This window comes from Glycine soja, chromosome 16 (assembly GCF_004193775.1).
Source record: "Glycine soja cultivar W05 chromosome 16, ASM419377v2, whole genome shotgun sequence".
Taxonomy (NCBI): Eukaryota; Viridiplantae; Streptophyta; class Magnoliopsida; order Fabales; family Fabaceae; genus Glycine; species Glycine soja.
This window is the reverse complement of record NC_041017.1, coordinates 34,383,881-34,401,342: the sequence shown is the minus strand read 5'-3', so window position 1 is coordinate 34,401,342 and position 17,462 is coordinate 34,383,881. Positions and strand designations below refer to the sequence as shown.

The 17,462-nt window shown below is 28.3% G+C and overlaps 1 protein-coding gene and 1 long non-coding RNA gene across 4 annotated transcripts in view; one reads left to right on the top strand and one right to left on the bottom strand.

The window, feature by feature from the left end:
- Positions 1-17,462, top strand: part of LOC114390905 (receptor-like protein EIX2) — a 75,815-nt gene that overhangs the window by 9,505 nt on the left and 48,848 nt on the right. For 2 of the 3 annotated variants that reach the window (XM_028351833.1, XM_028351834.1), the window contains exon 2: positions 2,536-3,099. In XM_028351833.1, coding sequence (XP_028207634.1) covers positions 2,536-3,099 — 564 coding nt within the window. Of the gene's footprint in view, positions 1-2,513; positions 3,100-17,462 lie in introns of all 3 variants that reach the window. The other variant, XM_028351835.1, reaches the window with a different exon arrangement.
- On the bottom strand, positions 8,892-10,238 carry LOC114390925. Its single transcript, XR_003662036.1, has 2 exons — positions 10,067-10,238; positions 8,892-9,082 (listed from the first exon to the last, which is right to left on the bottom strand). It is a non-coding gene; the product is annotated as an uncharacterized LOC114390925 (long non-coding RNA).

The following is a 17,462-nucleotide window of genomic DNA, read 5'->3' as shown; positions in this document are numbered from 1 at the left end:
AAACAAATGAAAGATACAATAAATTTTATTTTCAATCTTTCTCTCCGTACGCACACACAAAAAAGGCTCACACCATGCATACACTTTTTTATGTGTAGAGTAGAATATAGTGGCTTTTTCCAATTTTTGAATGTCATTACTCTTTTTAAGTTCTATTAGCTATATTTGTCAATCATACATTATTTTCATGACAAATTGATGATATATTTTTTCAAATCATCCCTTGAAAGTGTCATAGTATTAATTTTTTATTATATTAAGGAGTACATATTTTGGTTGATATATAAGACAAATATAAAATTGATATTAAGAAATTTATTTTATATTTGATATTTAATATATTGATGTATAGGAATAATGAAATTATAGCCAATTAAGAATTTTAAAAATTATAGAAAGTATTGGGTTTTGGTGTGAATTTAATTGGAATTGAATTGTTTTAATTTATTGAATATTTTAGTTCTTTTTTCTCAATATTCTCTTCTTCGTTTTTTTAAAGCATTTATGTATATATATATATATATATATATATATATATATATATATATATTAAGAACATGGTCACTTTAATAATAAATAAATCATTTATGGGTCTATTGGTATCTAGGACAAATAGATTAATTAACTTTAAATTTGAATGTCCTCTTCAAGCATGGTATATGTTTTTAAACCCAATTTCCTCTTCTTCGTTAAGAACATGGTCACTTTTTTCAACTAAACCTACTTTGAATGCCACTTCAAACACGTTATGATTTTAATGTCAATTACATATAATTTGAAGTCCTCCACTAGGATCATTTGAAAGGAAATAAATTGGGAAGAAGTGAGGAACTTTTGGTTTAGATGGACTGAAAATAAAATGAAGTAAAACAAATTTAGTGGGGTAAAAAAAATGAAATGGGAACTTTTGATTTAGATGGGATGGAAATGAAAATGAAGTAAAAACAAATTTAGTGGGGTCCAAAAAAAAAATTGATTCCTCAAAAACAGTGGTAAAATGGGAGGATTTTGTGAGAAGCAATATTGATTTTATGGGAGGATTCCTAAAAAAAACACTCATTTTTTTACTTTCTATTTAAACAATATAAATTCTCTACCTTGTTTCTCTTTTATTTCTCTTTTTTTCACTTTCATTTTTTCTCTATTTCATCTCTAATCCAAACAAAGTGCAAAAGTTACGGATGAGTAATCTTTAGTTTTTTTTAAAAACTTTTTTTTTGCAACTTCTTGACTGGAGACTTTTCCAAGTCTTCCCTTGATATATATCGTTTAGAATGCTACATTATTTTTATTTAATTGGTTAAATATTAAATTGGAAAATAAAAGAAAAATGGGAACATAAGCAGCAATTGTGTCATTGTTGTGTAGTGATCGTCACTTTTACTCATAAGAATATATATATATATATATATATATATATATATATATATATATATATATACTAAAGTACATTTTAGCATCTTTAAACTGAAAATCTTTCAGTCGAAATGCATAACAAAATATGGGTCAAGTAATTAGTGCACAAAATCTTGCTCATAGTTTTTGCCACCATAAATTCAGGTTGTGTTTCGGACGATTACTTAAAATATTGCTAATTGATAGTTAAAATTGTAGATGAAATTATAAAGTTGAAAGTTGAAAAGTTAAAAACTGAAAGCTGAAAATATATAAGCCAATGGATTCAATTACATTTGAAGTATTTTATAATATTATCTAATAAATAAATTTTCTCCTAACTTCTCTTTTAAATATATACCAATTTTGTTGGTTAATGTTTGTAAAAAAATAGTATGAACTAATAAAATTGTTACATATTTAAAAGAGAAGTTAGGAACAAAATTTATTTTAAAATTAAAATAAAAATTCAATGGCATTTGGATGAAAGTTTTCGTTCAAAAATTTCCCTTAAAATAATTATTTTTCTAAAGTAGTTGTGGTAGAAGCAAACAGAACCACAGAAGTCATAATTATTATTTAGAAGTGTTGTATGCCGAACCCATCTCATAGCGGCCATGTTTATATGCTTCAAATCTTTTCAGCAAATTAAATACCAAGCTAAGATTTTTTTTATCTATTGAAATCAAAGATAATATCAAAAAATTTATATTAATTTCCAACTAATTAAATTAACCCCCTAGACTATTCAAATTATTTTAACTTTTAAATAAAAAAATAAAAGTTATACACACATTTATATTCAAACATTTTTACCAATATTCATAGTTTTAGTTACTTGTTTAAATTTTAAAAACGTCATAATAATTACTTCTTTTGCTTTTATATTTATAACATAAATGCATAGAATATAACATGTTTAATATAAATAATAAAAAAGGAGCTGATAGAATATTAAAAAAGCGGGAAAGAAATAATTATAAAATTTTTTAAAATTAAATATCCTAAAAGGATTTTTTTATTAAAAGTATGAATATCTAAAACTTTTTTTTACTGTTATTTATTAAAAGTAAAAAATAAACTCCAGTTGGTTTGAAATTCATGGAAGGCATAATAACATTTATGATGATGATGTTGCAGGTTGTTGTTTCTGCTCAAGACCATATTATGTGCATTCAGACTGAGAGGGAAGCACTCCTCCAATTCAAGGCTGCCCTTGTGGATGACTATGGCATGCTCTCTTCTTGGACCACTTCTGATTGCTGCCAATGGCAAGGGATTCGCTGCTCCAACCTCACCGCCCATGTTCTAATGCTCGACCTTCACGGTCAGGTTAAATTTTCACATGCCTTCGCTGATGATATCACTGATATTGTCTGGCAACGTTATATCAGAGGAGAGATCCACAAGTCGTTGATGGAGTTGCAACAATTAAACTATTTAAACCTCAGTTGGAATTATTTTCAAGGCAGAGGAATCCCAGAGTTTCTTGGTTCTCTCACCAACTTGAGATACCTTGATCTGTCACATTCTGATTTTGAAGGAAAAATTCCAACTCAGTTTGGCTCTCTTTCTCATTTGAAATACTTAAATCTTGCTTCGAATTCTCTGGAGGGTTCAATCCCACGTCAACTTGGAAATCTCTCCCAGTTGCAGCATCTTGATCTCAGCTACAATTCTTTAGAAGGAAATATACCCTCTCAAATTGGAAATCTCTCCCAGTTGCTGTATCTTGATCTCAGTGGCAATTCTTTTGAAGGAAGTATACCGTCCCAACTTGGTAACCTTTCAAATTTGCAGAAGCTTTATCTTGGCAGATATTATGATGATGGTGCTCTCAAAATTGACGATGGAGATCATTGGGTGTCTAATCTCATTTCTTTAACCCATCTTTCCTTGGTCTTCATATCTAATCTCAACACTTCTCATAGCTTCCTCCAAATGATTGCCAAGCTACCAACACTTAGAGAACTGAGTTTAAGTGAATGTAGCCTTTCCGATCAGTTTATCCTTTCATTGAGGCCCTCCAAATTCAATTTTTCTAGTTCCCTTTCCATCCTTGATCTTTCCTCGAACAGCTTCACGTCATCAATGATACTCCAGTGGCTGTCCAACGTCACTTCCAACCTTGTTGAGCTTCACCTTAGTGATAACCATTTGACTGAAGACCTTCCATCAATCCTTCATAATTTGTCTAGTGCTTGTGTTAGACACTCATTACAAGATTTGGATTTTAAATATAATCAAATCACTGGCTCTATACCCGACCTTTCAGTATTCTCATCTCTAAGATCATTGTTTCTTGATGGAAATAAATTAAGTGGAAAGATACCTGAAGGCATCCGCTTACCATTTCATTTGAAATCTCTGTCAATCCGATCAAACTCTTTAGAAGGTGGAATTCCCAAATCATTTGGGAACTCATGTGCTTTGAGCTCACTGGATATGTCTTATAACAATTTGAATAAAGAGCTTGCGGTGATAATTCATCAATTGTCTGGGTGTGCCAGATTCTCGCTGCAAGAATTAAACTTAAGAGGAAATCAAATCAATGGTACGCTTCCTGACCTTTCAATATTTTCTGCCTTGAAAAGAATGGATATTTCAGAAAATCAATTACATGGAAAAATTCCAGAAAGTAACAAATTGCCATCTCTGTTGGAGTCTTTGTCAATCCGATCAAACATTTTAGAAGGTGGAATTCCAAAATCATTTGGGAATGCATGTGCTTTGCGCTCATTGGACATGTCTAATAATAGCTTGAGTGAAGAGTTTCCAATGATAATCCATCACTTGTCTGGATGTGCTAGATATTCATTGGAACAATTATATCTAGGCATGAATCAAATCAACGGCACACTACCCGACCTCTCAATATTCTCATCTTTAAGAGGATTATATCTTTATGGAAACAAGCTAAATGGAGAGATTCCTAAAGATATTAAATTTCCACCTCAACTTGAGGAATTAGATATGCAATCAAATTCCTTAAAGGGTGTGCTGACTGACTATCATTTCGCTAATATGTCTAAGTTAGTATACTTGGAGTTATCTGACAACTCTTTAGTGACCTTGGCATTTAGCCAAAATTGGGTCCCACCATTTCAGTTGAGGCACATAGGATTGCGATCTTGCAAGCTAGGTCCAGTATTTCCCAAATGGTTGGAGACACAAAATCAATTTGATGATATTGATATTTCAAATGCTGGAATTGCAGATATGGTTCCGAAGTGGTTTTGGGCTAATTTAGCATTCCAAGAATGGATTTCAATGAATATTTCATACAATAATCTCCATGGTATAATTCCAAATTTCCCAATAAAGAATATTCAATATTCCCTAACTCTTGGACCAAATCAATTTGATGGCCCTATTCCACCATTTCTCCGAGGTTTCCTGTTTCTTGATTTATCCAAAAATAAATTCTCAGATTCTCGTTCCTTTTTATGTGTGAATGGTACTGTTGAAACTTTATACCAATTAGACCTCTCAAGTAATCGTTTCTCTGGAAAAATTCCAGACTGTTGGAGCCATTTCAAGTCATTATCTTATTTGGACTTAAGTCACAATAATTTTTCAGGAAGGATACCAACATCCATGGGATCTCTTCTTCATCTTCAAGCATTGCTATTGAGAAACAACAAATTAACAGATGAGATGCCTTTCTCCTTGAGGAGTTGCACAAATCTAGTAATGCTAGATATTGCAGAAAACAGATTATCAGGGCTTATCCCTGCTTGGATTGGGAGCAAATTACAACAATTGCAATTTTTAATTTTGGGAAGAAATAATTTCCATGGAAGTTTACCATTGCAAATTTGCTACCTAAGTGACATTCAACTCTTGGATGTCTCACTAAACAGCATGTCTGGGCAGATTCCTAAATGCATAAAAAATTTTACTTCAATGACTCAAAAGACATCTTCAAGATATTATCAAGGTCATTCATATCATGTTAATACCATTCGCATGTCTAGTAATTATACATATGATTTGAATGCACTCTTGATGTGGAAAGGTTCAGAACAAATGTTCAAAAATAATGTGTTACTACTTTTAAAAAGCATTGATCTCTCAAGCAATCACTTTTCTGGAGAAATTCCACTGGAAATAGAGAATTTATTTGGATTGGTTTCATTGAATTTATCAAGAAACCATTTGACCGGAAAGATTCCTTCAAATATTGGAAAGTTAACATCACTTGACTTTCTTGATTTGTCAAGAAACCATCTAGTTGGTTCAATTCCTTTGAGTCTTACTCAAATTGATCGACTCGGCATGTTAGATTTGTCACATAACAATCTATCTGGAGAAATTCCAACTGGTACACAATTACAGAGTTTCAATGCCTCATGTTATGAAGATAATCTTGATCTTTGTGGACCGCCACTAGAGAAATTGTGTATTGGAGGGAAGCCTGCACAGGAACCCATTGTTAAAGTTCCTGAAGATGAAAATTTGCTTTTCACCCGTGAATTTTACATGAGTATGGCAATTGGATTTGTTATAAGCTTTTGGGGCGTTTTTGGTTCAATCTTAATAAATCGTTCTTGGAGACATGCTTATTTCAAGTTCATAAGCAATTTCTCAAATGCTATTTATGTCATGGCAGCCGTGAAAGTTTTCAAGTGGCATCACAGAGGATAGCTGGTAATAATATTTTAGTCTTCATATATATACTTCATTTTCCTTTATATGATAAATAGCAGTCACAAACCTTAGTTTACAACTAGATGACGTTTTTCTCTTTTGTTTTGACCTTTAGACCCTCAATTAATAAAAAAAACAAGTATTCATCAACACGAACCTTAATTTACAATCACACTGCAGGTAAACAAGTTGTAGTTCGGTTTTCTTCTTAAAAGAAGAGTAGCTAGAACATATATATATATATATATATATATATATATATATATATGAACTAGTTTTAACTAAAGATGAACAAGCAGTTATATAATAATGAAAAAGAAAAGTTAAACATGCATGCATGTTGCTTTTGCACTTCCGAAATCTAGATTATATTGTTTATAAAATACAAATTTGAAATTGAATATTCTAATCATGATACGGTGCTTGAAAATATATATTGAATGAGTTGTGCATATATATTCGAGGAATCTAAATCTTGATATTTTAAATATTCTTACCTCAAAATGTGTTTTAACATAACTACAAATCATCTTTTGGAATTTTTTTAATACTGTAATATAATCAATTTTTGATAAATGTTTTTCTAAAAAGTATATAATAAGTTCAAAGAGTCTAATTACTAATTAGTATTAACTTCAATGTTTTGGAGTTTTACATGGGCATATATTAATATTAATATATTTAATTTTATTTATTTTTATACCATTTCATATTAGTTAAATAAATTAAAGAAATGATTATTAATATTGTTATATTAAATTGAGTAGGTTATAAAACTTCTTTACACTAACATTTCATATTAAACAAATCAAAATACTTTTACCTATTTTCTAATCCCAAAATAATAGCTACATACAAATAAAGTATATTTTTCTTCTTGATATATATTTTTCCTCCTTATAAATACTTTTACCTATTTTCTATCTCACGTTCTACTTTTTGATATAGCTTTTAGTGTTGGTGATTTTCTTGGCATTCCAATTTTTTCTCTATTCTTTTATTATTTCTAGTTGAGGACAAATTTTGAAGGATCGATATTTTAATTTTTGGCAGAAAAATTCTGAATTGTAGGTGCCAGCTTGTTGAGGTGGAAAATGCAAAGAGACACTTTTAATTTGGAGGTGAGAAGGCATCTCTCACAGTTGGATTTGGAGACCGAGAGAGAATTAAGGAAGGCTTCTAGAGCTTTAGGGAGCCAATTGTGATTGTGATCCATCTAGTTTATTTTCCTTTTTAATTTCTAAGCATTTTGTTTGTAGTTTGGCATTTAAATCTGAACTGGTTGTTTTGTATGAAGTTGATGAATCTTCATAATAATGGGAACTGAGAGGTTTGGTTATTGCTTCTTCATTTTTGGGTCATGCTATTTGATTATGTAGAAATAGAAAACCGTGTTTGATCTAGGGATTTTGTTGTGCTTTTGTACATTAGTCTCATGATTTCATTTAAGGAATTAAGTTATATGAGATTAAAAGGATTCATTGCCAAGGAATTGAATGTCAATTACCGCAGCAAAAACTGATCTTAAACTTGGGCAAAGTTGTTTGGACTAGGTGGAAATTGGGTTGTTATTTCAACAATCCGTAAAATCAAAACTTAACTGTGACAGGTGTGAGCACTATGTCCCTTCTTTGAGCAGAGTTGGCAAATAGTGTTGGAGTAGGAAGAGATAAGATGCTTGCCAATTAGTGCATGACGATCCATACGTCCTTTAGAGAAGATGTGTGTGGTAGAACTTGTGCTTTTCTGGGAATCATGATATCCCTGTGACATTTGGGATATAGTGAGACCGTATAAAACACTTATGCTTCTAAATTGGGGAGCAATAAATTGTATCTTGATAACTGTAAAATTTGAATTTAATTGATAGTTAATTTTAATTAAAAATGATTAGAATTTTTTATTTTAATATTGTTGTGTTTAATGAAATAATAAGAAATTTAATATTATGTTTTTACCCGCAGAATTTAATATCATGTAGTAATTATTACTACTACACTATATCTTTTAAACTGGAATAGAACCAGAATTTTTTATTTTTTATTTTTGCTGAGGCTGATATATATCTAATTATCTATATATATTTCTGTAACTAATTTTTTGGCCGAGTAATTAGGATATGCATTAATGCATCGCTTGCTTTAGTTGTTGGTATTAATTATTTTTTATATATAATTTAAATCTACATAGATGTGTGAATACTTATTGAGGTCTTTTATATATATATGTTTAATTTAATTAATGCTTGATATGTATGAAATTTGTGATTCGTAGAAAGAATAATAAAATTATCATATATATTTTGTTTTATAAAATAAAAGCACAGATCGTATCAATTCTAAATATAACCATTATAGGAAAAAAAAACTTATTATATTTACTATCGAATAAAATTGACTAAATCATATCTTAATTTGAGTTAGAATGAATATAAATAATTTTGTTTATCTATACTTTTTGCTTATTTTCTATATCTATTATATTTATAATTGACATTAAAAGTTAATTTTCACATCATTTGTTAACTTATGTTGAAAGTGTTTGAGTGTTAATGTCATTCTTTCAACATGTTCAAAATGGATGCTAAAAGCTTTTTTTTTTTTTTTACCAGATGTTAAGGCTTTTTTGAAGTAGAGGGATAAGAATTCCTATAGTTGTATAAATCACTTTAATTTTATTTTTCTTTTTATCTCTCTTTAAATTTATTTTTCATTTCAAATCACATTTTTCATTTCATCTAATTTAATTTTTTTTCCTTTCTTGTTTTAATTTCCCTTCTAAGTGCACCCCAAAATGAGGTGAACGTGTACAATTTCTATTCTCGTAAAGCATTGGTACAGTATATATGAAGCAAAAACAAAAACTGTTTCACGAAATTATAGAAACTCATCACAATCACATCACAATATATACAATTCAAGATAATGTTTGGACTTTCATGGCACTAAAAGTCAAAGGAGAAGGAGACACCTCTGATAGAACATCAACAAGTTGGCCCAATTTTCCAGAATAGACAAATCCATAATCCAGCAATGACCTAAATACATACATATATACAAACAAAAACCATAAATAATGGCAAGGAAGATGGAAATCATATAACAACCCTTGTAGGACACATAAATATATTATCATCCTTCCCATATATACTAACTAGTAGAAAACTGCCAAGTTATTATTTTATTCATTGAATCATTGGACATAAAGTCATCAAGTGGCTAGCTAGTAGACATGCTAGTAAACCCGAGCTGCCACCATTTAATCACCACGACTTTTAGTGGACAAAATAAATGCAACAAATGACATCTTAACGAAGTATGATCAAAGGAAATTAACTTAATGATATAGTGATCCCTTCCAGATTGATCTCAACTTCTCTCAAGTTTAAGTTGAAGTGGGTTGAAGAAAAACCACAACTTGCTTCTACATCCTTGAATGATTTTAGACCTATAAGAAAATGCGGAGCACAACCTCATACTCAAACACACTCGGGCCATGATTTTAAATGGGACGTTCCTAAGTGCACCCAACAATTGTGCGCAATACCTGTTTTGCCCTTTTGTAAAATTCATGTATATAAATATATTAATTATTATATCAAAATTAATTGTTACAAAATTTATTATTTAAATTATGCGCATTAGATATATATTAGAAATTTTAATAGTCCATATAACGACATTAATTATTTTGTAACATATTAGGCTTATTAGTCCAGCTGATTAGAGCGTCGTACAAACAACAAAAAAATCTCAGGTTTCACTCTTGTTTGAGCTATTTAATTTGTAAAACATATTTTTGACAATGATATATTGTAAAGCAGTTTTAAAACAATTTTATAAAAATTAATAAATTTATAGTATAAACAGTAGATAACTTTTTTCTTATGATGATCTACACATTTGATGAAAGTCAATTATAATAATAATAATCTCCATACGATGAAAATCGACAACAACAATCCCAGTACGGGTCCATTTTCAATGCAAACAACTTCATGAGTTGAATACTTCCTACGTACCCTGAGAAGTTCTTGCCAAAATGATCTCAGAAATTTTCTGAGAAAATAGTAGGCCCATTATGCAAGTGTACAGAAGAAAGGAAAGAGGATACAGGGAAATGGTAATGGGCCTAAGATGTAGCCTATGAGTGAGGAGAAGAACACATGTTGCACAAGGAGAATTAGAGGGAGAGGGAGAGGAAAGAGGAAAACATAATGCTACCTTCATCCAAAATAAGTGTGGTATTTAAAAGAAAAAATATTTTAAAATAAATGTGATATTAGACTATTTAATATTAGTTTTTTTTATTAATATTTGTTAGATTTTTTGGACTCTTTTCTTATGTAAAGTAAAAGTCTAAATGAAAAGCTTCATTTTGATTCATTTATTTAAATAGAGAGGATCAAATTTAAAGTGTATGAGATAGACTCATTTGAGAGAAAAACAGTTACAAAAATATTGAGAGAGAAAGGAGAGAAAAATATTGTGATTTTCGCACACCCACCAAAAAGTGTTTTTCATATTACAATTATAAATTTGTTCATCGTTGAATCACTAATTGTTGGACAATAGGTTTTACACACATGATACCTCAAGATTGTCAAAACAATATTTGAAAATGGAGATTAGTGCTTCACCCCTGTTGTTTGAGAAAATTTATTTTTAATGTCTATTATTTTGTTATTGAGTTTGTTATTATATTGACCTGTTTTTTCATCAATATTATCATTCTAATTTTTCAATGTAATATTAATATCAAGGTCAATTTTATAAAATGATTATTCATTTATCTATTAATTTTTTTTAATAAAATAACCTATAACTATATTTGTTTTGGAATGGAGGGAATAATAGAATTGATACGTGCCAACAAGGGAACGATAAAGAGGTATATGAGAATAAAAACGATAGAACGAGAATCACAAATTAAAATGGTAACCATGTTTTGTTTGTTTTTTTCTTTTGAATGAGGCAACTTTGTTTTTTAATAATATAGGTTTTTGGTTTATTAAATAAATCTAGGTTTATTCTTCCCCAGTCCTCTGCCAACAAACCAATCAGTCACCACTCATCGTTGTCGGAGACCATTTTCGGCAGCAAATTTCTTTAATAATCTTTCCTTGCTACCGTCGCCGCTTCGTCTATGCAATAACCCTTCCTCTAGCGAGGGACACAACCATCATCAAAGTTGAAGACATGCACTATTTGTCTCATTCTGCATCCCCAAAGGTGAAGTCAATGTATGGTGGAAGATGCACTTGCCATTAAGGATGGCATAGGTGAAGGCAATGGTGCCCATATATGAAATCAAGGCCATTGGCGATGGTGATGATGAGAGTGGCCAAAAGGAAGAATATATTTGAAGAATAGGGATAAAGGAAACAACATAAATCAACACACACACACAAAAATCAACGTTATAATTTTGTGTGCTCCCTAAAACAAACAAATGAAAATAAGAAATAAGTGGTGCAAATCAAAGTTCTATGAGCACATTCAAAGCATAAACGAAAAAAAAATAGGAGCCAACTAACAATTTCTCTTAAAAAAAATACAATGAAAAAAAGTAATAACTAACCAAATAAACTTAAGAACACAATGCTTTATCAACCCACTTCATCTCAAGAGTTTAGAAGAGCATGAAGTAAAAAAAAAAAAAAAAAGACTTTAGAAGAAGAACATGCACATTTACAAGCAATCAAGAACAAAGGCAAATGAAACAGTATCAATAATAATGGGAAAAAAACAGTGTTAGGAAGATGGTACAACCCACATTGGTAAAAAGAAAAAATAAACTTAACTCATAAAGTACTCGAAAAAATTAGAGAAAACATATAAAATAGATATAAAATACAAATTAGCAATTCCCTCCAAGAATGAGGTTAAGTGGATGCAGACACGAATTGAAGCGAATGCAAAAATGAGGCAGCATTGTATATCTTACTAAATCCTATGCTCTCTTTTTATACTGATTATTTTATTTTCATGATGATATGCCATTAACTTATATAATTGGATTGCAATTCCTTTATAATCAATACTGACAATTATAATAATTGTTAATCATTATAATTATGACATCAATCAATTTTAAAAATCATTATTTAGATTACATAATAAATGAATATTTCAATCAAATTAGTTTATTTTGAGAATGTTAATCTCCTAATTTTTTATTTGAAAATAATTTATTTTATGGAACTCTTGAGACAGAGTCACATGTCAATTTTATTTTCTACAACATTTTTTATATAGCATATAGATAGATTTTAATATTAAGATATTATTTTATATGAGGAGTGTTATTTTTTACTTTTGACTAAATACTTTATGATAAAAAAGATTATACATTAATTATGTAAAAAAATCTAGATCGTCATTCAATCACAATCTATTATATATATATATATATATAAAATAAAAATTATATTAATTTGAATTATGATTAAACAACAATATAACAATATTTTACAAATGATCATTAAATTTCTATTTTATCATCTTTTTATATTATTTATTACAATGATAATGATATTTTTTGTTCAATAAATGTTTATTTCTGTTTTTATAGTGTCTGTTGTTAAGATAGTTGCATTTTTTTCTTGTTTTTTATTTAACAAAAATTTGAATATAAATTATTTTATTTTTTTAATAGTTTACTTTCAGAATATATTATTATTAGTTTAAAGGTTATAAGTGATCACATTTTCAATCAAATGATTTTATTAGTCTTTCCTTTATATTGATTTGATTAATTATAATTAATTTTGTTTATTTATTCATGGATAAATTTACAAACCTGATAGTATTTATTAATTTTAGTGATGATTGATTTTTTTTTTTTTATAGAAAATCTCACCAATTATCTTTAGTGTTGTCTTTTTTCTCCATTAAGTTTAAAGAGATAGAGTCTAATGTTACTTGGGCACTAACATGTTAGTTGACTTAATTGCATAGTCCAAAAACAAGAGGACTATTTCTAATAAATAAAGTGACCAATTAGGTAATTAAGCTAAAAAATTTCATTATCAATATATTCTAATTAAATGAAATAGTAATTGGTGCAATAATTTTTCTTTATACATGATGTATGAAATGCCAAGTTTAGTCATTTATAATAAAGAGTTATAGATGAATCTCAATTGTTGTAAACTTTTAATATTGGAGTTCAACTCCATAGTTTAAATAAAAAAATACTCATTTATTGTTAAATTAAATATCTTTTTAGTTATCACAATTTAGTAATTTTTTTAGTTTTTATAAATTATGTTTGTTTTTATAACACCTTTTTTTTAATGTTTAAAGTGTTATTTAAAATATTTTAAGGACTAAAAATAAAACAAAAATAATTTATCATGACTAAAAATAAAAAAATTATATGTAGTAAAAAAAAATGTTATAAAAAGTACTTAAGTGTTGTCTCTTAAGCCTGATGCACTATGATGTGTGCTCAGCGCACATATATAGGCTTAGCACATAATGATTTTTCAAAAAACATAATAGTGTTGTGTTTTGAAGGATTTAAAAAAAAAAATGCTTTTTGGAGGAAGTTCGTTTAGAGCATGCTTTGAACAAAAAACATCCACTTTGGGAGTTCTTTTCTTTCATTTTCTTTCAATTCTTTGTTTTATCTTCTTGTTTTGAGTCTCTCGTGACTATGAGAGGCTAGCCTTCCCATATTGTTGGCTTGGGTACTAATGACTCTTTGATATAATGATTTCTACTATCAATTTAATGTTAGTTCAGTATTATCACTTCCTTTATGTGTTTATTGTCTTGATTATGGATTGATTACCATTTACCTGTATGTTATAAGATTTTAACCATTGAAAAAAGTTTTTACTCAGAACTGGAAGAGACTTTTAAGTAACCCTTGTTAAATGACGAAATGATGTTATTTAGTCTTATTTATGCATCTATGTTCTTAAAGGAAGTTACCTTGCTTAATTCTCTAAGGAGTTCAAGTGAAGTTAAATAATTTAGGCTCTTTCACATGAGAAATAATGATTATAGTAGTTTAATTGACAAAGATAATAGTTGAAATAATTTTAAATGATGAAAAATTATAAACATACATCACGAACATTTTCGGTAGACCAAACAACCAACACTTCTAAAAATATCTGCACTAAATATCATCTTGTACACCTAAGTATTTTTTTTTTCTTGTTTCTTGCACCTTGCTTTGTTTTTATTTCATTTACTATTGTTAAAATTTACATTTCTGTGCTTTAATTCTGAAATGAAATATATTTGCTCTAGTCATTTTGCTTAAAATTCGATATACACAAATTTTAAACACAACCATAATCCATGTAGATTCGACATTCGATTCTATCGTTTAATATAACTTTGAAAAATTGGTATACTTATCAAGAAATTAACATTAACCTTATAAATTATGTTTGTTTTGTTTCTTGTCCTTCTAGCATTTCAAATAATTTTTTTACTAGAACGGAAATACAAAAAAAAAACATTAAATTACAAAAACTAAAAAAATAGTTAAACCTTTATCAATGTCTTGCGAATTTTCTACGTCTTTTTGTTTTGTTCCTACGTACAAAGTCTATTTAAGGCTATGTCACTTCACAATTTTTTCCACATTTACTGTTTAGCCCATTGACTGGAATCTTATAATTCTAAGTCTTTCTGTTTTGTTCTTACATAGTCATATAAATCGTCATGTCACTTAAGAAAATTTTCCACATCTATTATTTTTGTAGGTAGTGCGATGACTGGAGTATTTTCTAAGTCTTTCTTTGTTTTGTTCTAATGAAGTCGTGTAAGGATCATATATATTACTTTATAAAAATTTCCATACTTGATTGTTTTATGTAATGTGATTTTGATTGGAGTGCTTCTCAAGTCTTTCTTTGTTTCCGGAAAGTCATATAAGAGCTTGTCACTTAACAAAAATTAATTTCCAATTCTTTTTTTGGAAAGCCAATAAATTTATTCAAGATGAAGATATATATTCACAGAACATTTTGGAAAGCTACACAAATGGATGAGAGGATTTAGAAGTTGTTGCGGAAGATGCTGTAAAGGAAATTAAAATACTTGAGGAAGCTCTGTTATGAATTAAAATTAAAATGAAAACAAAAAAATTCAGACACCACATAGGTCTCTCTTGGTATTTTTTAATTTGTTCAATATAAGGACTATTTTCAAATTAACATATTCTGAATCCAACATATAACTGGTAAATAAATCTGACTGTTGATTAAAATTTATTATATTTAATTGTATATTTTAGCGGTTCAGTTGTGCACCACTTGTAAAGTGATTTACCCTAACTTCACAGCTAGATAGTTTGCACATTTTTATCTTTGCTTTCATATAGTAACTCAGAAGTATGTTCTAGAAAAATAATAGCACAGATGTATTAGTACCTCGTAAAGCAAAAATTCCACCCTGAAACTTAATAGAACTGCAAATGATGTAACTATGATAAGTCTTATGGGTCAGATATTAGTCCACAAGCAAAATATTAATATGAACTACGTACTCAATTTGTAATTCCTCAGAGATTAAGGTGTATATATATTTCCAAAAAAAATGTCAAGGGAGGTTAAAAAAAAGAAAAAGAAAAAGAAAAAGAAAGGGGTTTTATGACTTAGGATTTTCTTTAGTGTAAGATATGAAGATCAATAAATATTGTCTTACGAATTATATACTATTGCAGATATAGTAATGAAGTAATCTTGTGATTCTTATAATTAAAACCCAAAAAATGTATTGCCTTTTGTTTTATATATACATAACTGGAGGTAGTATTACTAAACATCTCAAAAGAAATCCGCATGTTTGTAGAGTTGTTTAATCAACCAAATAGAAAGAAACACATTTCAGCGAAATCCAAGGGAGGAAGACTCATATAGATGAAGAGGTACCAGTTCGTTCGTTCATCTCAGCAAATTGTCATAGGTTCGTTTGTGTTTTCTTATTTGCATGTGCGTGAAAATGGCAAATCAAATCTCATTTGATTTCAATGAATTTCAATTCCCTTAAATTTTTATTCTTATTTTAATTAAATTTCATGTCATTTTTTATTTTTTAGAATAGACCATTCTCATGTTTTTTTTCATTGTTTTCTGGGTTCATAATGCTTGGGATTGAATTAGAAGTTGAACCATCATATTTTCTGATTATCTATCTCCTTGCTTTTGGTTTTCAAGGTTGAAGCATCATATATGTAAAGGTTAAACCATTAAATTTTAATAGTAGTGACTACAACAACAACTATAATAACAAAATTAGAAGCTAGCTTATAGTAATAATAATAATGACAATAACAACATAAATAATGATGACAATAATAATAATAATAACAATAATGATATTATATTATATATTTATACTTAAGTTTTAATCTCAATAATATATTATTTTTAATTTTAATCCAACAATTGTTATTATTTATCCTCATTTAGGACTTTCTCTTGAGGTCTCAATATAACTCATCTCCACTTAAATAAATAAAACACAAAATAAACTTTATTTTCAATCTTTCTCCACACACACACAAAAAAAAAAAAAACTCACCATATACTTTATTTCGTGTAGAATATGGTGGCTTTTTATAATTTTTGAATGTCATTATCATTTAAGTATGATTTTCTATTAACTATATTGGTGAATCATATATTATTTCCATGACAGGTTGACTATATATTTTTCCAAGTCATCCCTTGAAAGTGCTATTGTATTTTTTTTTCTTATATTAAGGATTACATATTTTGGCTAATATATATGACAAATATAAAATTGATATTAAACATTTATTATACCATTATTGAATTAATAAAGAAATTTATTCTATATTTCATATTTGATATATTGATGTATAGTAATAATAAAATTATAGCCAATTAAGAATTTTAAAAATTTCAGAAAGTATTGATTTTTGGTGTGAATTGAACTGTTTTAATTTATTGAATATTTTAATTTTTTCCTCAATATTCTCTTCTTCCTTTTCTTAAGAGCATATATATATATATATATATATATATATATATATATATATATATATATATATATATATATAATATCGTCTTCCTTAAGAACATGGTCACTTTAATAAAAAATTATTTATGGGTCTATTGATATCTAGGGTAAATTTAAATGTCCTCTTCAAGCATGATATACATTTTTAAACCTAATTTTCCGTTCATCATTAAGAACATGGCCACTTTTTCTAACTAAACCCAATTTGAATGCCACTTCAAGCACGGTATGATTTTAATGTCAATTACATATAATTTGAAGTCCTCTTCTTGTTGTTTAGGATGATTTGGATGAAAATAAATTGGGAAGAAGTGAAATGAAAACTTTTGGTTTAGATGGGATGGAAATGAAAATGAAGTAAAACAAATTTAGTGGAGTCCAAAAAAAATTTGATTCCTCAAAAACAGT